This window comes from Hypomesus transpacificus, chromosome 18 (assembly GCF_021917145.1).
Source record: "Hypomesus transpacificus isolate Combined female chromosome 18, fHypTra1, whole genome shotgun sequence".
Taxonomy (NCBI): Eukaryota; Metazoa; Chordata; class Actinopteri; order Osmeriformes; family Osmeridae; genus Hypomesus; species Hypomesus transpacificus.
Genome location: NC_061077.1, coordinates 2,155,565 through 2,179,813, shown reverse-complemented (window position 1 = coordinate 2,179,813; position 24,249 = coordinate 2,155,565). Strand labels below are relative to the sequence as shown.

Below are 24,249 nucleotides of genomic sequence, written 5' to 3'. Positions count from 1 at the left end.
CTCGACACTAGCCAAGAACAACTTCAGCAACACACGTATTCTTCCTCCACCCCAGTTCCACAGAGCACCGAGCTGCAACAGATTTCCTCTCACATGCCTCGACCCGCGGCGCCTGCGCTCCAGAACCCCCTCATCCGCCGTCTGCCCTGGCTTAACACATCATTATTTTAGCGCAAAATCCACCTTCTCAAAGATTCATGACTCATCTTGTCGCCAGCGCAGCAGAAAAGCTATTAACTGTCGCCTTGGGCTGTCAACTAAGAATAGGGAGCGGAGGAGAAGAGCTAACGCTAACTAATGCTAACCAGAACCAAAGAACTTATGTTGACTTCTATACTATTTGCCATAACTATTCAAAGAAAGGAGGCCATGAAACTTTAAATGGCGAGGCATTTGAGAGGGGGAAACGTGAGTGTTTCAGATGCCCCAAAGGTGCCCCACTTCCTCCCAAGCTTTTAGATGCAAGATTTTAACTTTCCATTTTTGTTTTGACCTAAAAGGAGCTGCCGCAATTTAAGGCTTCCTCTTTCAGGTCCTATTTATCTTAGCAGCTGAAGCACCAACCAGTCTCTATAAAAGCCATCAGTGTGTGGGCCTTTCTGGGCAGTGTTGATGTGAGGAACTGAAATATTGGATTTGAGTGCCAGACGTAAAATAAGTCTGTGACTGCTTTTTCATGTCGTTGTCGATGATATCAGTTTGGTTGGAAGGAGGTATCTGGCAGGCCTTCTATATGGCGCCCTGGAGGCACGCACACACATGCACACAAATAAAACGAAGGACATGATGCATAATTCAAAATTCAGCGGTGAGCCAAGTCAGTTCCTACTGTTTGCTCCCTAACACATCCTTTCTGTACGATCATAAAACAACCCACGTCTTCATGTATGTAAACGAACATACAGACCCATCTGCATCCAACTCGTCACCGTGCCGAGTGTGTCAGCTGCTGAGGCCTGCCGTTTAGCAGAGAAGGATGAACCCTCTCAATCAACTCTGCTTGAAGAACAATCTGGAAGCAATTATCGTGTTTCGCAAAACAAAACTCAGAATGTTACCAAGGGGTCTCAAAATAAAAGCACATGTTTCGCAGACATCAAGGCATGCACATTGCTGTTTGATGGAAGAACTGAGGTCTTTAAGGCTGGAGTTATTAATAGTGTTTTCAACTTTGTCCTGACTTTTTATTATCGTCCTTGATTTAGTTGTTTCCCCTGGGCCCCTTTGTCTGTCTTAGTGTTATGATCTTTCCTCGTCTGTTTGTTCATTGATTGGTTGGGACCATGAGTCACATGTTGAAGGCCAGCTCGTAGAGAATGTGTACAATGACAATAGATAAGATGTATATCCAAACGAATAGAATGCCTACAACAAATGCGTGGTATAGCAAAGGCTCATTTGCATGTGCGCCTTTTTTTATTGTAAGCAGTTTCTGATTGCTTGCATAAAAATAGAAAAAGGAATTGCCCAACCCCCCCACCACCACCACCATCACCACCACCTCCTCCACCCCAGCATACTCTTCCTTATCTGCTATTCATAATTGTACCTTTGCCTCTGGGTAATTTTGGGGTCAAACTTATGGTGGAGTGTGACTGGGGTTCTGGGGAATTATAGGGAGTCAGGGGGAAGGGGGGAGGGCAGAAACAGAGGGAGAGAGAGAGAGACAAAGAGAGAGAGAGAGAGAGAGAGAGAGAGAGAGAGAGAGAGAGACAAAGAGAGAGAGAGAGAGAGAGAGAGAGAGAGAGAGAGAGAGAGAGCAGAACATGGCTGGAATTCTTCAGTCAGGAACAAAACATGCAATCAGTTACAAAGAAACTATTTTGGCAGGGGGCGGACAGTTCCGTGCGTGTGATGCCGACGGGGAAAATACTGTAGCGGTCAGAGAGCCCAGGACCACTCCATGTTGAATGTTCTACTACGGGGGGCAGCGAATCTTGTGTTTTTTCACAGGACTTTAATTATTCTGACTGATCTGCAGTCATCCAAATCTAACCACTCATTCTATATGATATATACTACTTTCAGGACTACAGCACACACTGCACTGCACAATTTACATGACCTCACTAAATTCCCCAACCACACCCAAATGAAGTACGGAGTCCAAGTGAATGATGACCCAACATTATCTTGGACAGGGGGCTTTCAGCTCTGGAGACATTTCAGCATTTTAATTGCATGGACACCGGGCCATGGATTGTAGAGCCCAAGCCCAATGTGTTCCCCTAGTGGTGAGCTACCCACATTGCATCACATGTCACCCCCCACCCAACACCACCACTAACATCTACACCCTCCAGTTACATATGGTTGGTGTGCAGCACACACATGCTCATTCCAGCCAACTGTACATGGAGTGCTTTCAGAAATGTGTCATTGTCATCCTGTTCATCCCTGCTGGAATGCAGTACAGATGTGTTAACTACAGTCATACAGACACATACTACCTCACAAACACACACACACAAAGACTCATACAGATACACACTAACTGTCGGCGACACACTCCCTCTCAGTCTCACACAGACACCTAGTCAGCTTCGAGAGACTGGGGAATGGCTGAGCAGAAACACAAAAGTTACTTCTCAATGCTGTAATAATAGTGTTTGTACAGTCTAAACAAAAGGATTTGCTTTCTATGACATTGTTGACCTCTTGTGTTTGTGTGTGTGTGTGGTCAGGTACCAAACACAAAACCATCCTGGAGGCCAGGAGCGGGCTGGGCCCCATCAAGGCGTACCCCCGCCTGGGCCCCAAGCCTGTTGGAGAGCAAGGAGGGGGGCCCGTGGACCCCAACACTCAGGAACGCACCTTCCACTGTGAGATCTGCAACGTGCGGGTCAACTCTGAACTGCAGCTCAAACAGGTAAGACAGAAGAAGGGTTAGCATTAGATGGGCTAATTAAGGCACAACACTTATAGGGTACAGGTTTATAAAGAAAATGACAACTCAATTCACTGAAGCTAAATCTGCGTTCACACAGCACGACCCCTCAGGTTGTCATGCCACATCACACCTAAGTGATCAGTCGCAGTCCTGAGAAAGCACAGTACTGTGACAATAGCTGTGTCTTTCTCAAACAAGAAGAGCGCCCATCATTGAAGAGCCAGCCTGATGGCGCCCCCTGCCTGTGGGCTCTGTCTTTCTCCCTTGCAGCACATATCAAGTCGAAGGCACCGGGACGGCGTGGCGGGAAAGCCCAACCCCCTCCTCAGCCGGCACAAGAAGCACAGGGGAGCTGACCTCACGGTAACCTTTGAACCTTTAACCACACCCCCCTCCTCCTCCTCCTCCTCCCAGTGACCCCACAGCTGCCTCTCCCTCTACTCTACCAGACCTGGTTTACCTTGGTTAAATACATAATCAGAGGATGGCTGAACTAGGCTGTTTGTAAAACCCTACATCAATGGGCTGGGTTTTCCTGGGCTGGTTGGAGACCATGGCAGCCCTGGAGTAATGGCTTTGATCAAGGACTGTACTGTCAAAGTTGTTAGAGTTGTCTTTCTTGAATTTGTGTGGCATGATCTAAAATTCCAACACTGGTCATTGCTGCGTCTATAAATGTGGCATGATTTGTCTTTAAACCCTCTGTTAAAGACAGATCAAAAGCAGGCCGAGATGAAATAGTTCAGCTATATTTGTTTTCCCCTACATCTGTTAACCTTCTGTCACTCATTGTTTGATCCCTCTCTTTCTCTCTCTCTCCCTCCCTCCAGTCCACTCTCTCCTTTTCCAAGGATCTCACCAAAGCTTTGGGCGCAGGCCTCCTGCCCAGCCCCTTGGCTGTTGCCGCCGCGATGGCCGCCGCCGCCTCCTCCAACCAGCTGGCTCTCCGTGCAGCTAGCTCCGCCCACCACCACCACCACCACCACCACCCCCACCACCACCTACTGCAGGGCCCGCCTCTCAGCCACGCCATCCTGAGACCCGCACCGGGGCCTATCCGCACCACACACGGGCCGATCCTTTTCTCCCCTTATTGAGCCCCCCACCAAACCCCCCCACCAAACCCCCCCACGCCCCCGACCCCCCCCCCCCCCCCCCCCCCCCCCCCAAACTCCCCCGCCTGCCCGTCAACTCGGCCAGTCAGGAGCGGTCACTCCAGAAAAGCACACTGTGAAGATGAGGAACGTGAACAACAGCAGCTGATAGGGTACAGAGCGTGGGTAGACTGAAACCATTTCAAAAGGAGAGGGGAGACAAACGAGAGGGGAGAGAAAGCAACCTGAAGACAAACTCACGCCCCTCTGTCCCTTCACCCATTACCTGAGGTTTGTGAGCGACTGCCAGCTGGACAGAGGGCAGGAGAGAGGGTAAACATGCATCGGACTACTCTCCTCCATCTCCAGGTCCGGCCTCCTTCCTGCCCTTCTGTTCTCACTGTCACGGTCACGGTCATGTACGTGTCGTAGCTTCACAGCAAAGTCGTAAAACTGATATTTGTCCTCTAAGACACCTCACTGTAATAGCATTCATCTGACCATAGTAACTTAGGCTCCCTGTGTTTCTCACTGGGTCTGTAGGTTCTGTATGTTCTGAAACTGGCATTTCCCCTCGTACGGCGTGGCTATGTTGGGGGCACTGTCACATTTGGAGAGGAGATGGGCGTGGGGTGCACACGGATGGAATGAAAGGGATTCTGACATATCCTGAGAGGTTGAGGGGTTAGGCAGCATGGGTCAAAACCACAAATCTACCCAAGGCTCCGCGGAGACACACACACACACACATAACGGCCCCCAAAACAAATTTGTGTTAAAAAATAGACTGTGATAACAAAGATGTCCAGCGGGGGAGGAATATGTTTCTTGACATCTGCCAGAGGACGAGGAAGAGAGAGAGTTGGAGCAGGACACACATGGCCATACCCACCCTCAACTACTGGAACCTTAGTATTTTGTTTTTTCTTGTCTACTTTTGGATGATGATTTCACACCCAATGTTTTTTTTTCAAAGGAACAATCCTTGTGTCCATGTTAAACATGGGCTTTGCTGATTTAAAAGCTTATTGGACAGCACCAGTCTGTTGGTGGGTCTTTTTTATTTGTAATTATGTTTTTTATCAATCAACTGTTTCTATTCATGATTAAAATGAGAACACATATGCAAACAGAAATGCACACACACCAACACACACTCGGTGTGTTTACAGATCTCATGGAGTTATCAGTGGTGTGACCCTGAAGCTGGTGACACATGATTAGCGGTCAAACCACTCTGCCATGGCAGGGCCGTTGTTTAGCTATGAGGAGATCGCAGGCGACCCAACTATGCAGAACTGCTGCCGTCGGCGTGGCACAACACTCAAACTTTGCCACCACTCGTTGCGTTCAAAGTTCATTTATTTGAACTTAACCTTAGTTGCCACTGACCTTTCAAAGCGCAACCAATGAGAAAACAACTGTAGGCTATGTGAAGTAATGAGAAGCGATCGCACTCAAACGCATTTCACCCGAAACCGCGGTGCAATGTTCTTCAAAAGCTCCAGTGGTGTTCTTGCTAAAACACGTGGTCAGTGGTGACCTTGGGCACGTGAAGACAACGTAGGTGCAGCGCTCTGCGTCTGAACCAAGAGTCTGCTCTACGCTTCTCATCATGTGTCACCGGCTTCACCTTACGGCGTCTCTCCCTCTCTGGGAGGAAATTGGCCGACCAGTGCAACCAACCCCCCGCCCACCCCCATCCCTGCTGCCCCGACTGCTCTGTCTGCTCCCCTCTCCCCCTCTCCCACTTCCCCCATCTCGTCATCCCTACAAGGGGGCCTACACACTGACCAACACTGACAGGAGCTGTCTGAGTCCCTGGGTAAGAGAAGGACAGAATGAAAAGCTGATCAACATGACTGAATCGGAGTGACGAGCAGCAAGTTAACTCAAGTACAGGGTCGGGGAAGCCTAACCCCTTCTTTATATGGAGTTCCTGTCTTAAACCGAAAGCCATGCAATGCATAATTGCTTGTTTTCTTTTAACGGTGACTGATAAATGTTCTTCATCATTTTTTGTAGGTTTTGGTTGGTTGGAGTCTTTTAAATAGTCCATTATTCAAAGGACCTACTGTTGTGCAAATCATGAAATACATATATATATATTATTTTTGGGGGGATGGAACTCTTGTTGCTTGTGAAAGAGGAGTTTAGAGGGGAGTCTGGGGGACTGGTAGCAGGGACTCAATCCCATCCAGCCTGACTGACCTGCCCCGCCCACGAGACGACAACCACAGAGATGGCCGACACGACGTCCTGCTGAACCCTGGAGTACCACTCTGTGTTCCAACTGAGATTTACACTGTGCCCCCCCCCCTCCCCACCACACACACACACACACAAACACACATTTAAAAGTAATGAACTCCAATGTCTTACCTTTGTCGTGTTGTTGCATTGCAATGGGCCATCGGGAAACATTGATTAGCTCTGCGAGCAAGCGAGCGGACATGTTGGGTCGGGTTCATCTGTAAACAGGGATGACTGCTGATGAAGATGATCATTGTTCTTCCACAGAAGAGGCTTGTCCTCAGAAAAGGGTTAGAGGCCTCCATTCAAATCCACCCCAGGGACTGACCATCACCTTCACATGGTTGGAAGTAGGAAGTGACAGGTATAAGCAGTAGGACAACAGCGCTCCCTTTTAACCAAGGCCACCTGGCTCCTGCAGGTTTGTTCGAGCCTTTAGTTTCCACCCATCCAGGTCACTCAGACTTTCATGTGTTACTGAAGAGCACTGTCTGGGGGTGGATATGTGATAGAGATGAAACAGATGGGATGAGAAAGCATAAACTAGCTGGGCTTAGGGACCGGCCCTTCATATTAAAGGGCCCTATAATTCTGGACATCTCTTTTTGGGGAACAGGGTACACGTCAGGTGTCAATGGGGTTCAAAAAACTAGATTATCTGACAGCAATGTGTTAGTTTTAGTTTTAGACCTTTTGTGTTTGTTGCATTGTCGTCGTTTTTCTTGTTCATTTATATTTTATTTTGTTTCTGTGAGAGATACAGTCAAGTAAAATTCTAACAGAGAAAAAAAAATCTATGCCATTACTTGAAGGCTGCCTTAGAGTCACCCTTCACCATTGTGCTTTTTTGGTTGACTTAATCATCTTGGTGGAGATCCTTTTGTGAGTGAAGTACTATGCTGGGGTCAGTGCTCCTGGTCCTGTTGCTGTGTGTGTCATGATGTATTCTACTCTCCCCACTCCTCACCAACCAGGCCCTGGCAGAGACAAACCTGAAGTGACCTATCACAGTAGAAGAGACAAACTCGCACTGGTTAATTTGATTGGATGATTTCTTTATCAACCTGGTAAAAAAAAAAGTCTCACTGTTACCTTCATACAGTAGCAAAATCACAGATGTGTTCATATTGTAGTCATCCCCCATGATACATCCCCATTATTAAACTTTTGAAAATAAATGTTAGATTCCTATTTTCTGGGCAGGTATTTCATGTTAGCTTTCATGTGTTCAGGCTACTAGCCTTAGCCTTATTTCATCGTTTTCGGGAGCAAAGACAATTGGAGATGCTTTGGAGAACCTTGTCTTGCCAATAAAGCTATTTTTTGAATTTCATTGTCAGAGGGACAAAGAGTTTGTATGGCGAATTGTAGCAATACCCGACTCATACTGGCTACTTGTTTAATTGCAATAAGAAAATCTACCAATAAACACGTATGTGAGTAAAATATTATAAATGTAATTTAAATGAAAAATAAACTTTATGGAAAAAAACTGTTGGTATCAAGAGAAACCATAGTGGAAAAAAAGAAAATCTATGTCAATAAATGAATAAATGAAATGAAATCCTGTGTGTTACCTTGTCTGGACTGATAACCTTGATCTTTAACATCTGGATTACAGTGTATGGATCATTGTTTTAAAGTGCACATGTGCCGTGTGACTGGATGGAAATCCCACCATCTGTATGTGGAGGAGCTGTGACAGTGGGTCATCATGAATGTGTAACTGTAAATCTGCCATGTAAGTGGAAACTAATTCTATCAAATCGAAATAAATGCTAGGCACAGTAGTTAACAATGATCTGAGACCCTGGCCCACATAAATATATTGGGGGGAAATAGAGCCATCTGCTGTTTGATGAGGTCTATGTAATAATAAGTAATTGTATTAATTGTATTAGTTTTGATCACACTGTGCTAGTTTTAGTTGGGCATTCTCTACAAAAGGGATTGCTGCTGTGTTAACTTTCACCTTTCACCATTATTATTCAGACAAACAGGTTTGGTATCACTGAAGTTTTACAATGTAGGTAAAAGTTCTGATAAACAAAAATACATAGAACGTTTCTCCCTACTCTCAACTGAGATATCCAAACAACCAAAAAAACAAAATAGTTAAGTTGAAGAATTCATGAAGTCAATCTACTGTTTATTGAAATAATCAATAGTAGACTCTTTCAGCTTTTGAGATAACTATAGACATTTTTTACATGTACAAAAAACAATAATATAATCACTATGATGAATCAATTTCCCAGCTCATAATGTAGCGTCCATTTTATTTAGTTACTTACACAACATCGACATATTTACAATACAGCTGTATTATACAGGAGGGACAGGCAGCCCTCTAGGGGTCACGACCCAGGAAGTGGTCCTGAGAGTCACAGGCAAACAAGTGATGATGTCACCCCAACATGGGTCCACTTACTCAACTCTGAGCTCTACCCCCAAAACATTATAAAATAAACCCTCTGAGCTCTACCCTGGACATTACATGTAGGCCTGGGATTGCTGACTAAAATAATCAGACACCTTCACCAGCCAGTTAGATGACAAGGAGTTATAACCTATGTTAGCTATCCTTATATTCCTCTCAGAACATAGGACACTTTTCACTGAAACTGCCTGATGCACAACAAGCGACAACCAGACAGGGTGTTAGCAAGCTCATCCACAACTAGCCAAGCACAGCACAGCCTCCATCAATGTGTGGGCAGTGTTCGGATCTCCAACACTGAGTCATGCAAGATGCACCAAAGGCAGAAAAGGCACAAAGCAGAACACAACACAAGTCCCTTTAGTGTGACTGAACTGGTCTAGCTGTGATATAGACAGTTTGTGCGTGTGATAGACAGAAGCAAACGTATAAGTCAGTGTTGGAGACAGGTGTGTGTGAAGGAGAGAGGGAGAGAGCGAGAGTATCCTGTAAAACGAAGATATGATTAAAAAGATATATATGAATACCTCTATTCATCAAAGCTGCCGCGCTCTCTCATTCCTGGAGAAGACAATAGAGGTGGTTGAAACACACAGACACATTATTTGTGTGTAGGTGTCAGGGATGGATTGTGAAGGACGTTGAAGGGATAGGTGCGGGAGTGTGGATTCCGAGTAGGATAATGGAAGTGGTCAGTGATTGGCCATACACCCGGCACAGTAGGTGGCGGTGTGTGCACCTTTAAGTTGGATACGATTCTTCAACCAAATTTAGTGAAGAAGTAGCTAGCAGCTAACTAGTAGGGTTGGACTACGAAATCTGTTGACACACTTAACTAGGTGGCGAACTTGCTTGCAAAACATAGACGCACTCTCTAAAGAACTTTGATGGTATCTGGCTAATCGGGCTAGCTAGCCACCTAAACTTTGCAACCCTTAGCTGCTACAAGCACAAACAGTAAAGTTATTCGCGAACTAGCATTAAACCGAGCAGAGCTTATGGACACGACGAGGTAACTTCGCTTGGCTAATTCCCCTAGGCACTAGAACGTTGGCTAACGTTAGCTTGTACAATTCTTATAGGAATGTAGCTCTTCGATCTTAGATATATAAACTAGCTATCCTAATCCTAGTCAATAGTTTGATTAAGACGATTGTATACTTCTCCTAAGTCAATGTACATTGCTTGTTAGCTATTTGCTTGCCATTTAGTTGTGTGTGCAACCACACAAGTAGCTACAACAGTGATTTCTCTTAAACGTGTTTTTGGGGGGGGGTGAACAGCAATGCACTCGTTGTAGTGACAGTTTTTTTTTAACTAGCCACCGTTTCTCATAAGATTTTTATGAAGGAATGTATGCAATAATACAATATGTGGTACTGCTAGCAGTGCATATGCTTGTAAATTCAGACTTTTGTTTGTCAATATTCATTTTTTAATATGCAGCTGCATTATTATTAGAATGTTCCCACGTTCTGCTTCAGAACAAAAACCTTTCAGAATGACTGAGAAGATTAGTCTGAACAGTTCTGATTGGCAAGTTAATAACTGGATGACAATGCTGAACAGTCTTGGTCACCTGTGCTAGTTGTTTTGCTCATGTAATCATGCTGTGCAGGTTCAGCAGATTTCTTACTAGGAGTCGAGCCAAATTCAGATAACATTTGGCGACTTGTGACCTCTAATGGTAAGAATATATAGCCTCAATGACCTAGTGGTTTATTGTTCAAGGATTAAATTACACTAGATTCTCTTCACAGAACAAGGACAGCAAATGTCATTGACTTTGCACTGTGAGCGTGCCAGTCAAGGGCATGGCTTAATGCCAAAGCTTCTCAGAATTTGTGGTCTTAAATCCACAGATTATCAGGGATTTTTGATATTTTGCATTCCCACCATCTATACCCAATATGGGCTTTTTGCATATCCAGTATCATGAACTGTACTTTACATTTGAATACCTATGTTTTTTTCTCTCCATACACTCAAAGGAAGAGGCATGTTTTGACAAGTTCAACTCACTGGCTAGTCACTCTTCTGTGAGACCAGTCCTTGATTGCTCTAATAGCAGTGCACTCTGTAGCTCTGTTTCGCTAATCCCTCAACAATGAACTGGGGCGGGAGCACAAGCAGTTTTCCTCTTTACCTGATTTCCTTCTGGTCCATATGTTCAAGTTTTGTACAATGTCATGGGGAGAAACACAAAGGTCACTCGTCCCAATCTTAGCAACTATATAGGTCACATCTGTAGGATTTATAGATCACTATTTAAGCAAGCTGAAACATTGGACTAAAGAGACATTCCACAAGTTCAGCTATAAAAGAACGACAACAGATCCCATTTAGTTGCCACCTTCCTGGTTTAGATGTTTGTTGTTGTGACTTGTATTGTTGTGACTCGTGAGATGCATTCTGTTCTCAGGACAGTGTGTCTGTTGACCACTGTTTGGAATTCTTATAATTCTGTTTACTTTTAAAGGGGGGCTATGTCAGTATCATGACAGAAGGGGAGGAGCTCTACCAGGCTGACCAATAGCCATGGATGGGTTTCAGCAGCCTGGCCCGGAGACCAACGAGGGGGTCAATGGCGCTTCTATTCCAGGGGTCCAGGGCACGCTGCCACTGTGTGGCCCACATCCTCCCCAGGCTGATGTCAAGTGGTCAACACAGGGAGTGGAGGTGGTGGGACCCAGCCCCGGTGGGGCGACAGATGGCCTGGAACCTGGGAATGAGAAGACGTGTGGAGAGGACAAAGGGACGGAGGGCTCTCCGGCCTCTAGGAGTTTGGATGGGAGCCTGCCGAACGGCGACAGGGCGGAAGAGGCGAGGTTGGAGAAGGACGGGAGCAGCTGCAGCGCGCAGGGCAGTCCTGCGGCTTCCCACAGCTACACGGGTAAGAGGAAGCCCCCGCGCCTGAGGCATCTTTATCGTTAGCAGAGTGGCTCACGGTTTCCAAACTTCCCTCTCCTGTCTGTCTGCAGACCTGTCTCACACCTCGTCGCCCTCGCTGTCGGAGCAGCTGCGACTGGGGCAAGGAGACGCCACCGGGGCTGGGATCAACGTGGAGTGTAAAATCTGTGGCGACAAGGCCTCGGGGTTCCATTATGGCGTGCATGCTTGTGAGGGCTGCAAGGTGAGCGCTTGGAATAAGTCCTTTTTAGTAGTTCCGAGAGACTTTGATCCAATTGTGCCCCGTGCATCAGTACATGTTCTGCGTTGTGGCGTGTGCACCTAGGGGTTTTTCAGACGCACCATTCGAATGAAGCTCCAGTACGAGCGCTGTGAGCGCACCTGCAAGATTCTGAAGAAGAATCGCAACAAGTGCCAATTCTGCCGCTTCCAGAAGTGCTTGTCTTTGGGCATGTCGCACGATGGTGAGGGGGGCGGCCTTAGACAGACTTCATTTCCAGTAATGAACCACCTGTTTCTGTTGTCACGTCAATCGTCCAATCCGTTCCTTTTTCGTTGTGACAAAAGCCTGTTTGCGTCTTCGTACTACCACAAAGATTTGATTTCGACGCACGTCCCTCACCTGTTGATGCCATATTGCCCCGTGTGCCCAGCGATCAGATATGGCCGAATGCCCGAGGCAGAGAAGAAGAAGCTGGTTGCTGGCCTGCTAGCGGAGGAGCTGGACCACTACAAGCCTGGTGGGTCTGACCTGAAGACACTCGCCAAACAGGTCTACACCGCCTACCTGAAGAACCTCAACATGACTAAGAAGAAGGCTCGCAGCATCCTGACGGGCAAGACCAGCTCTTCCTCTGTAGGTTAACTTCCCCCCCCTTACTCTAAACAGTCATGTGCTGAAAGGACATCCACATTTGACTTCACAGTTAAATATTCAGTTCATGTTAAACATTATGGTTTTGGTGGTCATCTCATATTGTTCCCCCATATCACTCCGTATCTGTCATTAGTATTCCATGAGATGCTGTATATGAGAGGTTGCGATACTTACTCTGTAGCTTGTCTGGACTGTTTTATATCGGGCAGACGGCTGCTGTTTAACCCTTTCTTCTCCTGCCTTCAGCCGTTTGTGATCCATGATGTGGACACCCTTTGGAAGGCTGAGAGTGGTCTGGTGTGGAACCAGTTAGTTCAGGGTGCCCCTCTCACCAAAGAGATCGGGGTCCACGTGTTCTATCGATGCCAGTGCACCACGGTGGAGACGGTACGAGAACTCACCGAGTTCGCCAAGAGCATCCCTGGCTTTGTGGACCTCTTCCTCAACGACCAGGTCAGGTGGTATTTCTACCTGAACACACCAGTTTAGATTTGAATCCGGACATACACACAAAAATGTGTGCAGTTGCGATATGGTGTTTGCTGCTTTGACCAATTGCTATGGCGAGTAGACACACAGGATTTCTGTCATTTCACCCAGTTAAGCAATTGTCCTTGATGGTTAGTTGCAACATTTCTCCCTGCTTACCACAGCATGATGATAAGACTAATGCTGACTTCAATGACTGTTTGCTCGATTCAGGTGACTCTACTAAAGTATGGCGTACATGAGGCCATTTTTGCCATGCTTCCCTCCTTAATGAACAAAGATGGACTGCTGGTGGCCAATGGCAAGGGCTTTGTGACCCGGGAGTTCCTCCGGAGTTTAAGAAAACCTTTCAGCGAGATTATGGAGCCTAAGTTTGAGTTTGCGGTCAAGTTTAACGCTCTGGAGCTGGACGACAGCGATCTGGCTCTCTTTGTTGCAGCCATCATTCTGTGTGGAGGTGAGTCCATTCAAGACCTTTTACTGACATGTGAATGAACCAGAGCGCTAAGGTGTTATTAGAAATGTCAGCAAATCAATGTGCGCTTTTCCAAAAGCTTGATATCATAAAAAATAAAAAACACTTCCACTCTGTTCACCTAGTATAGGGCACTCATCTGTCTTCAGATAGTTTGTGTTGGGAAGTTCACACACACACACCTTTCCTCTCCCACCATCCAGACCGACCAGGGCTGATCAATGTGAAGCAGGTGGAGCAGAGCCAAGACAGCATCCTCCAGGCCCTGGACCGACACCTGCACACAAACCACTCAGACTCCCTCTACCTCTTCCCCAAGCTGCTGCAGAAGATGGCCGACCTGAGGCAGCTCGTCACCGAAAATGTCCTCCTAGTCCAGAAGATCAAAAAGACAGAATCAGAGACCTCTCTGCACCCGCTACTGCAGGAGATCTATAAAGACATGTATTAAGTCTTCCTCCTGGAACAGACGTTTGTTCATACAAACAAATTCTGGTAGCGATATTGTTGCAGACTGAAACTGTATATCCATGGTGGACATTGTTCCGACATGCAATATTTATGCTGGGGCATGTCTTTTTAAGCAGTGTTTGCTTGTGTAGAAAGCACAGTGCCACTGGGCCAGGAAGTTGGGATACTGTAGTTCTGTGGTAAATCCAACACTTCAAACTCACATGCTCCACACTCCTGGAAATTGGGAGACCCTTACCTCTGTTGTGAGCACAGTGCAGCAATCACATGGCTCCATCAGCTGTTTGTGCCCTGTCCACATAGGCATGATGTTGCATAAATGCACAACGGCACTAGGTACAGTAATTGTGCTTGAACGCAATGCATTTCTGGGACCAGCATAGCAAATTGGTTGTCTTAAACGTATCTACCAGTATTGCCAAATCATGTCACACAAATTACTTTTCCCCTTAGCAGGACTGTAGAACTGACATGAGTGTTGAGGGATTGAGTTGAGGAAGCCTGTTACAGGTGACAAACATGTATACATTGTAAAGATGCAAAAGAAAAGATATGTACACAAATCAGTTGAAAAGAGCTGTTGATTGGTATAGTCCTGCACAAACATTGACTATTCTGTTTTATTGATTTTCTCTTCTGTAAATGTGGATTTCACTTTCTCCTAAGCTGTTTTCGAGCAATAAGAATAACTGACTTTTTGACTGTTTACATTTCATCCACACAGGATCACCATCGTTGTTCTAGGACAACATTGAACACTAGTAGGAGGCCAACCCATGTATATTTCTTAATACTGATATAGTTTGTGCAATACTGATATAGTTTGTGCAATACCTACCATAACTGTCAACGTCAAAAACTGTTACTTTGACCCAAATGAGCAAATACGGTACATGTGGTTAAATGCAGTTGTCTGTGAAATGTGTGAAATGCACATTTGTTTTTATTAATATGTTACATTTGGACATGTTTAGACACCATGAATTTCAACATACTTTTGTTTTGGTTTTATTCACATTATGTTGGATAACCAGCAACAGAGGCCAGTTACCTCATTTTAACCTAAGTGTAAATACTAATACACTTGTATGGATGCATTTCTTACCATGCCAGGAGAATGCACTGCATCACAATGTAAGAAACTGAAAGGTGAATCTTGTCTTTGTAACATCACTGTGTACTGTTCAGCGTCAACTCAGGACTTAAATATGTATATAGAGCAGGAGCCCTGATCTTTATAAAACTGTTATTAGTACTTGTGTGCAATATGTTATCTGTCAAAATTGCCTTTCAGGGTTGTAGGATCCTCGGGATGGTGACTGGGGAGGCATTGAAGTACTGCGTCCATTTCGATATAATGTGTATTGTCCGTGAGACAAAAGGACTAAAGGCAAAACTAAACCATGTACTAATAACTGCCTTATATAATGCCTATTCAGAGTTAGAGTCATTATTTTTATTAACATTATTAGTACTTCTGTGCAATATGTTATCTGTCAAAATATGCGTTGCCTTTCAGGGTTGTAGGATCCTCGGGATGGTGACTGGGGGGGCATTTAAGTACTGTATCAGTTTCAATATATATATATATTTGTCCATGAGATAAAAGGACTAAAGACAAAACTAAACCATGTACAAATAACTGCCTTACATAATGGGTTAGTAATAATACCTATTCATAAGAATAAGGAACATGCCATGCATCAAATAGGAGCAGCATCCCTTATCACTTTATGTTTGGCCATCTATTGGTTAATTTTATTAATTGGCGATCAGGCAACGCCTACATCCTATTTAGCGAGGCTGTTGAAGTTTCCTTTTGAAGTATTGCCACGGAAAGCAGGATGGACACAGGTGTGCATCAACATCTCGCTGTTCGCAGTGGTGCCATTTGTCGGTAAGCATCGAAGGAGTGGCTTTTGACAGATACATTTTCGTCTGAGCCTCACCGTACGAAAAAAACGTCTTAAAACGCAATGCTAAAAAACATCAGAAATAAGTTTTTTACACGTTCATTAGTCTTGACATAGAGCTGCTTACTAAATGTGCAATGTGTCGTACAGTTACAAGTTCAGTTTGAGGAAACATTTTGTAGGCCTTTTTCGTAAATTGAAGTTGTTCTTAAAGCATAATTCCTCCCAGCTTTCACCTACTTACCAGTGGCCCTAGCACGAGCGGTGCTGGTTTGATTTACTTGGGCGTGACGTACGAACATTAACAGTTTGTGTGCCGTTTGGTCACCGGTTGGCTTTTTTTGAGCTGCAGTATTTGACAATTGGATGATTTAAAACATGGAGCAGTTTGTTTATTCCTGTAGAAACCCTTACAAGGATTCATATGTTAGTAGAGGTATTTGCAGGTATGTTTTGGAAATCAAGTTGGATGGTTGGGCTAGCTAGTCAATACAGTTACTATCCTAGCCAAAGTAACATGCCTAACTAAATGTCTTAGGCATGCTCATTTGTTGACAAAAACTTTGTTCTCACTTCCTAAATGTTCACATACGCTGATCTTTATTTGTATACAAGGGTATGGTTCTACTAGACTGGGATATTAAAGTTTACATTAGAAGAATTATACTTGGAATCCTTGCTACTCGTTGATATTTTGTTGCTACCAACATATAAAAGTTTTGGATTTCGTTGCTATGTGCAAATGGCTAGCGGTAGCTAAACTAATATTGATGGCCGGCAGTAGCTTCAAAACTTCCTGCAACTTTTTTGTTAGGGATTTAAAAACATTGTAGCATTGAGTCTAGATATAAAACGCGAGGGCAACAATTAGTGCAAACCGTATTTTTCCATCCAGTATATAACCCTATGCATTTATACATTATTTCAAATCACACACATGCATTTTCCATTGACCCCTTGCATGTTCCTTTTTTGCACAGGCAGTTCCTAAATGGCTCCTGTACATTTGGTTCAAGGTGTCGCTATCTACATCAGTGGCCTGCTTTTCCCTCAGACCAAATATGCAGGTACTTCCAAAAAGGCGGATGCTGGTATGGGGAACGCTGCAGGTAAAGCTAGCAAATGTGTAGGCTAATGAGTATCCCAATATATTGCATTAGCCTCACTTGCACTTTGGATCTACTGTTAACGTGAATCCTATGCTCTCTTTTGCCCTATGCTGCAGATATCTGCATGTCCTTCAGCCCAATGTTGAGGCAGTCAGGGCTGATAGAAGGGGTTCAGTGCCAGCAGTCCATAACAATCACTGGGTCAGCTATTCCCTGCCTGACCGCAGGGGATCTGAGCCCTCTCTACACCCAGGAGCCCAGGAGTTTACAAGCCAGGGTCATAGGGGTTCGGATGCTACGCACATTCATGTTGCTAACCTACAGCAGAGCTTTGGACACCTGACCACGAACATTGTGGAAGAAGACAGGGCTTCTTCACCTCTGCAGCAGGGTATGGTGTGTGTGTGTGTCTCCGTGCATGCGTGTCACAAAAGAAGAGCGTATATCGTTCTTGAAACTTTTGTCTTGTACCGTCAGAGGTAGAATCAGATGTCACTCGTGAATCGGATCAACCGACGCCCCAGACTTCAGCTCAAACGATTCCTTCTGAGTCCCTGTCAGCTTCAGCAGTCAACACAACGCTGGAAAGCAAACAACTGGTCTGTGAATCTGTTTAATCGAACTTGAGCTTAGCCTTAGCCCATGAACCAATGCCATAGTAATATCCCAGTCAAGGAATGTAGTCTTTTTAAATCTTTTTGTGCATCCCTCAAGAGCGAGACTTCATCTCAGGAGGTGGCGGAGCATGCGGGAGCAGCAGCCCCCGCAGAACAGGGCCAAACGGACGCGTTCAACCAGAGCAAAGACGTGACCTGTGGTATCTGCATGGACAAGGTGTATGAGAAGACCGAAGTGGAAGAGAGGCGGTTTGGCATACTGCCCAACTGCTGTCACTCATTCTGCTTGGGATGCATCGTTACTTGGAGGAAGACCAAAAACTTCCAGGAGGAAGTGATTAAGTGAGTGTTTGGTCTTGTTTATCTGATGGTTGCGTTTGTGCTGGAAATATTGTCGTCTTCCGTTTGGTGATGTCATTTCTATTTATTTATTTGACCTCCCAAGGGGCTGCCCTCAGTGCAGAGTGAAGTCAGCTTTTTATGTTCCTTGTAAGTACTGGGTGGAAGGGAAGCCAAAGGAAACTGTTATTGCATCTTTCAAAGAGAAATGCAGGTAAGTGTTGCTGACTGATTGATACATCTCACCCTACACTAACCCAATCATGTTCAACTTTGACTGCGTCCTCATCTGCTCACCTTTCTGTTTCAATGGACCAGTAAAAGAAGATGCAGTTTTTTCATGCGTCAAGGATCTTGTCCATTCAAGCGAGAGTGTCTCTATCGCCATGAGCTGCCTCATGGGTATTGTCCACCTGCTCCACCTCGCCGCCGCCGCTCGGTGAGATCTCATCATATCCACACCCTGGGAAAGTACATGTCTGCAAAAGTCTTCAGTTTGGCTCACTTGCCCTGTTTCTCTCTACATAGCATCATGCAGTGAGTCTGGATGATCTGGACAGCCTGCAGTTGCTCGATTACGTAATTGCAATGACTCTTCTTGATGACTTGCTAGATGTCGACGACGATGACTACGACGATCTTCCTAACTATGACGACTGGGTACAACCTTTTTTAGCATAACCGTCCTTCCAACTAATATTCTAAGGGTCGACTATGGACTTGACAAATGTCCAGTGCCATCGCCTTTAACTGCCTCTTATGGACGCTTATGTGTTTGCTCTCATACTGATGAGTGCTTGTCTAGCTCTGCCAGATCTGTACGTTGTGTAGGTATTTGCAAACTCAGACATCTGACTTGCTGTTTAATAGTTTGCAAGGGTTTGTTGGAGATGTATGTCTCTACTGTTTGACAAGGGCCTCCTATTAAGCTGGAGGATGCTTTGTAATGAACTGCATAACTTTTCCCTGTTGCAGTGCTTGGTCTTGTTAAACTTGTCATTAGTGCCAATGACTGGTCTCCGTTTGCACCTTTTTGAGATTTTAGAGTATATTGTATGTATGTGTAGGTGTGCCAAGAATGGATGTAGCCAGTGTCTTAACATTTTTGAAATGCTTATCATATTTGAAATGCTTGACCTTACTGTCGATGGGCATGACTCTAGATCCAGTTTTGGTATGCTGAATGAAGACTTGCACCAGATTTTACCTTTTTTTGTTTTTTTTAACTTGTTTGTATTTACCTGCAGGGAAAAAAAGAGAACAAAACAGTATTGCAATATGTTATAATACATCGTTGTTGAAGTTTCTACCATACAGACAGTTAATAAATTGTTATAAAATGTAATGTTTTTCTGATTTATTTTATTGCAGTTGTTGTACATTTTATATAGGTTTGACTTTTAGACCAGTATTTGGTCATTTGGAATCAATTCACTCTGAATAGCCATTTAGTGTGTGCATGATTGATTTGTTTACATGACATCATGATGTTAAAAATACAACCCAAAGTCAAGCTTTTAGTTTGCCTTTTTCACACAATACATGCTGCTTTCTTCACCGAAGCATGTGCAACTTGTTTATGAATTGTCATCCAAATCAGCATCAACATTGCAAGAACATCTAACGTAATCTTTTACTGGAGGATATTAAACTACCATATCGGTGGGCTAATGCTCTGGTTGCGTCTAGTCTACCAGAAAGTGAATGAAGATACTTTGTGGGCATGGTGGTAAAATCTCAAGTCGGCTGGTTTTCACTCTGTGGTTGGAGACCATGTGACTCCTTGGGAAGACAAATAATATGCTAACATTTTGCATCTGTGCTAAACTGAAATTATACAGTAAATGTAACACGTCTTCAAGACCATCCAGGCCACATGGTGTCAAGGGGCTCTAGTGTGCAATTGTTCCAACAGGGGTGAATGATTTCCAAGTGTGGGGCCAGGGAGTCAGTGTTGCATGTCTTATGTAGTCCTATGGGCTATAGGGCTAAATGCATGCTCATTATTTTGTGCTGGCTGAGCTAGGGGTGTGGGTCTGCTCGCTGTATGTAGATTCTGCTGGAGTGAGATGACAGCTTGGTTGCTCAGCTGGTCATCCAATGCACATCCACGGGCCTGTGCTCAAGGTAGAGGCTGGAGTGCAGTGTTGCTATTCTGCCTGCAGAGGGCAGCAATACTCAAATTTGCGTTTGGTCTGCCTCAAAAGCATGAGAAGAAGTCTTATGTTAGCTTGAGGATAGTGACTGACTGAGTGACCTGTGGAGTAAATGGTCCTGATAGCGGCTAGTGCTAAACGTGAAATGAAAGACAAAAATTACCATCGGGAAAGTTTGAGCGAAAAGTTGCTTTCCAAGAGGGCTACCAACTCAAATACTTTGTTGCAACGATTTGACGGAAGATCAATGTTACTGCTGCGTGCACTTCTATCAGGAGATGCTAGCAGAGCTATGTGGGTCTACCGGCGACAGCGACGTCTTGACCCCGACCTTACCCTGCACACTTTTCTGGAGACCCTTTGCCAGGATGAAATCTGTCATGACAAGGATTCTCTACCTTTGACAGCGTGAGTTATACACTCTGATGCTGATACCTCTACTTTAAGTCCAATACGTGAGCGTCTTTGCTTGATGGGTTTGTCATTTTAAAGTTTCTGCTTAGTTATTTTCCTTTGCTTTCCTCCTCAGCAAACCACTGGTGTGCCTGTTCCCAGAGGCATTCCAACACACCCTGTTATCTTTCATCCATATCATCTACGCAACGCTGCCTGGGACCATAATACTACGGCTGATAGACTGCCTTATGCAGCAGCCCACTCCAAACCCCTGGACCACATCCCTAGCAGGACAGCTGAAGAGAGACCTAGGAGACCCAGAACAGGGGTCCCTCGTTACTCCACAGTGTGCAGAGAGGCTAAGAAAGCTGAGTGAGAATTTAGGTGGTGGTGTAGGAAATCCAACAGGCTGGACTTTACACTTTAGCAGTCTAGCAAAGCCCCTGACGTCCTCAGAAGGACCAGAGCTACCAGATAGGATGTCTCAAAGAAAGAGGAAAAGCAGCGTTGTGGATGTGGACCCAGACACTGAGGGAGAGGCCCAGCAGCGGAAGAGGCTGAAGAGAGAACTGTGTTCTGTTGAGGCCCCTTGCAGCAGTAACAATCCCACGGTACAGACAGATGGATCAACAGGCAGAGATGATGCTATCGCAGTAGAGGTCAATGTGGATTCTGAACTGAAGGTTGTGGAAGACTATTCAATTGACTCCTTGCCTGACCACATAAAGGTAAGACAACTTAAAGGCCCAGGGGCCTGACCTGAATATGTTTTAAGTGAGGAACGAGACTAATTGCAACTGTTATCCATAGGGTTCTACCTCTCAAATCAAGGAATTACTAGAAAACAAGATGGAGGTGAGTCACCTGGCCCTTTTCCATGCTAGTGCTACTTTTGCTAAGTGCTTATATATTTAACAAGTTATTATTTTTTGACAGTGGGACCAGAGCTCTGTAGATGTCCTCAAGGTGCTGAATGAATGTGACCCAGGCCAGGTTTGATCCTTCAGTCCAGTGCATGGCTCAACATTCATATCCTTTTAAGCACTCACCTTCACAGTGTTTTTACTTGATCAATCTCCTCTCTCTGTAGATGGAGGTGCTGTGTGGAATGTTGAGATTGTCTGAGTTACCAGAGCAAACCCTGCTCCCGCTCTGTAGCGCTCTGCTGACCCTCTCCCCTGACCTCAGCTACAGCTCAGCAGTCACCCTCATCCGGCACCTTCTACTGACGAAGGTCATTGATCTCAGTCTAATCCTGATATGTTTGGCTGTAGTCCTGTTGTTCTGTGTACTTGAATACATTTTTCTTGGGTCCTTGCAGGTCATCTCACTCTCAGAACCTGCCTCCAGGTGTCTAGTTAGTGCAGTGAAGTCTCTGTGCAGTCGCTACCCGCGGCCGACCTGCCACGCCCTGATTGGACCTGTCCTTCAGCAGGGGCGGACTGGTATGCTGGTGATTGGTTGCCTTGGTTAATAGTCCATATTTGCCCAAGGCAAAAGTATTATCAGTCATTGATTTCTGCAGTAATAAATTCTGATCAATCTTGCTTTTCTGTGACTTCAGGCAGTGCACAGGCGGTGCTATTTAACAGACTCATTGAAGACTGCTTTGAGCCTCATTACAGATTGCTTCTGTTTGAGTAAGTAAACGTCAAGCTCAACTGTCCCATCCGCTCAATATATGGCATTGAATGACATCAGAATGTTTCTGTGCTGCATAGTTTGATAATGGTGGGCAGCTTCATGGGTGTTCTAAAGCCTCATTGTGCCTGTCTTCAGGATGTCACTCAAAGTGGTGTGGAGCGAGGAACTTCTCACAGTCATCCATGGTTTGCTGGACTCAAAGGTCAAATGTTTAATTGGTATTTTAATCATTTCCATTCTATTTGAAATGGAGATATAAAGTAGAGGTGTAGTAAAACATTTATCACAACAGTAATCTTTAATTAAAAAAAATACACCTCCTGAAAACTTGTCATATTTTGCAAAACTACTTATAAACAAATTTACACTGATTATTCAACACAGCAAGGTGTGAATGTCATCCTGTAAGTTGTAGGTTCATTCATTTTGTTCATTAACGTATTCTGTCTTTTTACTGCTACATTCAGCTCGGGCTAAATGAAGAACTATTCACTCAATTCACTGAGCAGCTTAACAACCAGGCCCATCTTTTCACCAAGTCCATGAAATTTGCCAAGATGATGCTGACTGTACTCACCAAATATAACAATCATGTAAGGACTGGAATTATGTCTAGTTTGTATAGTATTGCAATATATCCAGTTATTTACCAGTTTCTTTCTGATGAACTAACAATCCAGTTTATTCTGTTTAGGTAACCTTAGCACACAAACAGTCTCTATCCTGCTGCTTGTCCTCAAGTGAGACCTTCTTGAAGAAGTCCCTCCAGGCTGCCTTGAAAAGGATCAGCCCCACATGAAATATGATGCTTTGTAATAAACAGATACAAAAGAATGACCAGTGTATAACGTTGGTTTGAAGTTGGATATTCAGACACCTACGTCACCTCTACTCCATGTTCACCCGAGGTCTAGAATCAGAATGCAACGATCTTTACAGCTGGCTGCCCAGTCAATACATATCATTAGGAACCGTTGAACTACAGATTACAGATGTTATTCAATAGCTTTTCATCCACATGAACTATCAACATAAATCTGAACGTCAAAGACACTAAACAAATATTCAAGATGCATACTTGTCCCCTAGCCATTGGTTTAATCACCACAGTATTTGAATATTTTGAAATGTAAGTAAACTATTTCAATAGTTCCTGGACAAAATTACTTAAACCTCTAACATTTGTTATAAATAATAGACAAAGGTGGCACAGGCTTTGGCTTACCTGCAAATACATTTATAGTTTACTATAAATGTTGCATGATTGATAATTTAGCACACCGCTTCCACCATGTGACTGAAATTCAAATCATTATAAAGAACGGTTTTCTTCTGAAAAATCGTTAGATCTTGTGCTTATAATTAGTATTAGAACTAACTAATACAAATCCCTCAATATTTACCTTCAAACTTTGAGAAATGTGTTATTAAAATGTCATAGATTTTGCCCTGCTACTCGAAGACTAAACAAACATGGATCAATAATCTACTTAGTTTTCCTATAATATTTTGTACACAATTCAGGGCACATCAAAACAAAGTTTGTGCTTGAAAAAGAAAATCTTAATGGCCAGGTGGGCTTCTTGCTCTTCACCTGATAATTCTCTTGTACAGCCCAGTTTCATCACATAACAAGATACCCTCAGACCCCTAAGCTGTGAGTGCGATTGCAAACTGAGCTACTTTAAGTAGCTGTCCTAGTCCTGTTGGCCTGACTGGATTTCTTAATGGGATTATCTAAGACTGGAGAGACACAGAACAAGAAAACACCACCTTCGGACTGACGGGAAGAAGTTACACGTCACTGCTTTCTTGGTAGAAATTCTGAATTTTGAATTCATTTCCGCTGATAAAAAAGTAAGTGAAGTAACTGTGGTTGAGTTCTCTTTGTCAAGAAGCTGGAAGGTTGTTCTGCTGGTTCTATGAGCAAACAGGTAAGTTAATGACTGCTCTTAAACATGGTCTCTTCAGTAATGTCAAAATGAGCTTTGGTTCTGACCTGGTCCACCAGCCTGCTGAGGGAACATCAGATTCAAGTGGCGATCAGACCAAGATGCCAGGCAGTGAGGACAGTGATGAAGGTACCAAAGAAAACTGTAACAACAATCTTCTCAACTTGATTGTGTTGAGCACCTGATTCACAATAACACAGCAGTAGTTTACCAAAGAAATATTG

At 44.4% G+C, this 24,249-nt stretch overlaps 4 protein-coding genes across 6 annotated transcripts; all 4 read left to right on the top strand.

Annotated features, from left to right (window-relative positions):
• Positions 1–1,722: 1,722 nt before the first annotated feature.
• Positions 1,723–4,023, top strand: LOC124480790 (zinc finger protein 385A-like). The gene is made up of 3 exons (XM_047040388.1): positions 1,723–2,869; positions 3,161–3,253; positions 3,721–4,023. The coding sequence occupies exons 1-3, from the start codon at positions 2,642–2,644 to the stop codon at positions 3,985–3,987; spliced, it is 588 nt and encodes a 195-aa protein (XP_046896344.1). The 5' UTR covers positions 1,723–2,641; the 3' UTR covers positions 3,988–4,023.
• Positions 4,024–9,458: 5,435 nt separating this feature from the next.
• On the top strand, positions 9,459–15,154 carry ppardb (peroxisome proliferator-activated receptor delta b). 2 transcript variants are annotated; one of them, XM_047039899.1, is made up of 8 exons: positions 9,459–9,689; positions 11,157–11,570; positions 11,659–11,810; positions 11,913–12,051; positions 12,241–12,443; positions 12,711–12,917; positions 13,167–13,410; positions 13,632–15,154. In XM_047039899.1, the coding sequence occupies exons 2-8, from the start codon at positions 11,216–11,218 to the stop codon at positions 13,877–13,879; spliced, it is 1,548 nt and encodes a 515-aa protein (XP_046895855.1). In that variant the 5' UTR covers positions 9,459–9,689; positions 11,157–11,215; the 3' UTR covers positions 13,880–15,154. The 2 variants fall into 2 exon arrangements, with proteins under 2 accessions (XP_046895855.1, XP_046895854.1); XM_047039898.1 differs by having other exon boundaries at positions 11,913–12,443.
• A 119-nt stretch (positions 15,155–15,273) lies between these two features.
• mkrn4 (makorin, ring finger protein, 4) lies at positions 15,274–19,212 on the top strand. Of its 2 annotated transcripts, none has more exons than XM_047039901.1 (8): positions 15,274–15,796; positions 16,793–16,921; positions 17,038–17,312; positions 17,399–17,520; positions 17,636–17,880; positions 17,984–18,091; positions 18,196–18,316; positions 18,406–19,212. In XM_047039901.1, the coding sequence occupies exons 1-8, from the start codon at positions 15,744–15,746 to the stop codon at positions 18,556–18,558; spliced, it is 1,206 nt and encodes a 401-aa protein (XP_046895857.1). In that variant the 5' UTR covers positions 15,274–15,743; the 3' UTR covers positions 18,559–19,212. The 2 variants fall into 2 exon arrangements, with proteins under 2 accessions (XP_046895857.1, XP_046895856.1); XM_047039900.1 differs by lacking the exon at positions 15,274–15,796 and adding an exon at positions 16,132–16,258.
• Positions 19,213–20,094: 882 nt separating this feature from the next.
• On the top strand, positions 20,095–22,874 carry fance (FA complementation group E). The gene is made up of 10 exons (XM_047040321.1): positions 20,095–20,441; positions 20,563–21,157; positions 21,240–21,284; positions 21,366–21,422; positions 21,520–21,663; positions 21,751–21,874; positions 21,994–22,069; positions 22,209–22,275; positions 22,541–22,666; positions 22,768–22,874. The coding sequence occupies exons 1-10, from the start codon at positions 20,146–20,148 to the stop codon at positions 22,870–22,872; spliced, it is 1,635 nt and encodes a 544-aa protein (XP_046896277.1). The 5' UTR covers positions 20,095–20,145; the 3' UTR covers positions 22,873–22,874.
• Positions 22,875–24,249: the final 1,375 nt, after the last annotated feature.

Bases quoted from the DNA above. Each gene is read 5' to 3' on its own strand.
- LOC124480790 (XM_047040388.1), top strand. From the start codon at position 2,642: ATGACATTGTTGACCTCTTGTGTTTGTGTGTGTGTGTGGTCAGGTACC. The intron at 2,870-3,160 runs GTAAGACAGAAG...TCTCCCTTGCAG, and splicing joins CTGAACTGCAGCTCAAACAG to CACATATCAAGTCGAAGGCA. The intron at 3,254-3,720 runs GTAACCTTTGAA...CCCTCCCTCCAG, and splicing joins ACAGGGGAGCTGACCTCACG to TCCACTCTCTCCTTTTCCAA.
- ppardb (XM_047039898.1), top strand. From the start codon at position 11,216: ATGGATGGGTTTCAGCAGCCTGGCCCGGAGACCAACGAGGGGGTCAAT. The intron at 12,918-13,166 runs GTCAGGTGGTAT...TGCTCGATTCAG, and splicing joins ACCTCTTCCTCAACGACCAG to GTGACTCTACTAAAGTATGG. The intron at 13,411-13,631 runs GTGAGTCCATTC...CCCACCATCCAG, and splicing joins AGCCATCATTCTGTGTGGAG to ACCGACCAGGGCTGATCAAT.
- mkrn4 (XM_047039900.1), top strand. From the start codon at position 16,191: ATGGAGCAGTTTGTTTATTCCTGTAGAAACCCTTACAAGGATTCATAT. The intron at 17,521-17,635 runs GTCTGTGAATCT...GCATCCCTCAAG, and splicing joins CGCTGGAAAGCAAACAACTG to AGCGAGACTTCATCTCAGGA. The intron at 18,317-18,405 runs GTGAGATCTCAT...CTCTCTACATAG, and splicing joins CACCTCGCCGCCGCCGCTCG to CATCATGCAGTGAGTCTGGA.
- fance (XM_047040321.1), top strand. From the start codon at position 20,146: ATGGTCCTGATAGCGGCTAGTGCTAAACGTGAAATGAAAGACAAAAAT. The intron at 21,158-21,239 runs GTAAGACAACTT...TGTTATCCATAG, and splicing joins CCTTGCCTGACCACATAAAG to GGTTCTACCTCTCAAATCAA. The intron at 21,875-21,993 runs GTATGCTGGTGA...CTGTGACTTCAG, and splicing joins CCTTCAGCAGGGGCGGACTG to GCAGTGCACAGGCGGTGCTA.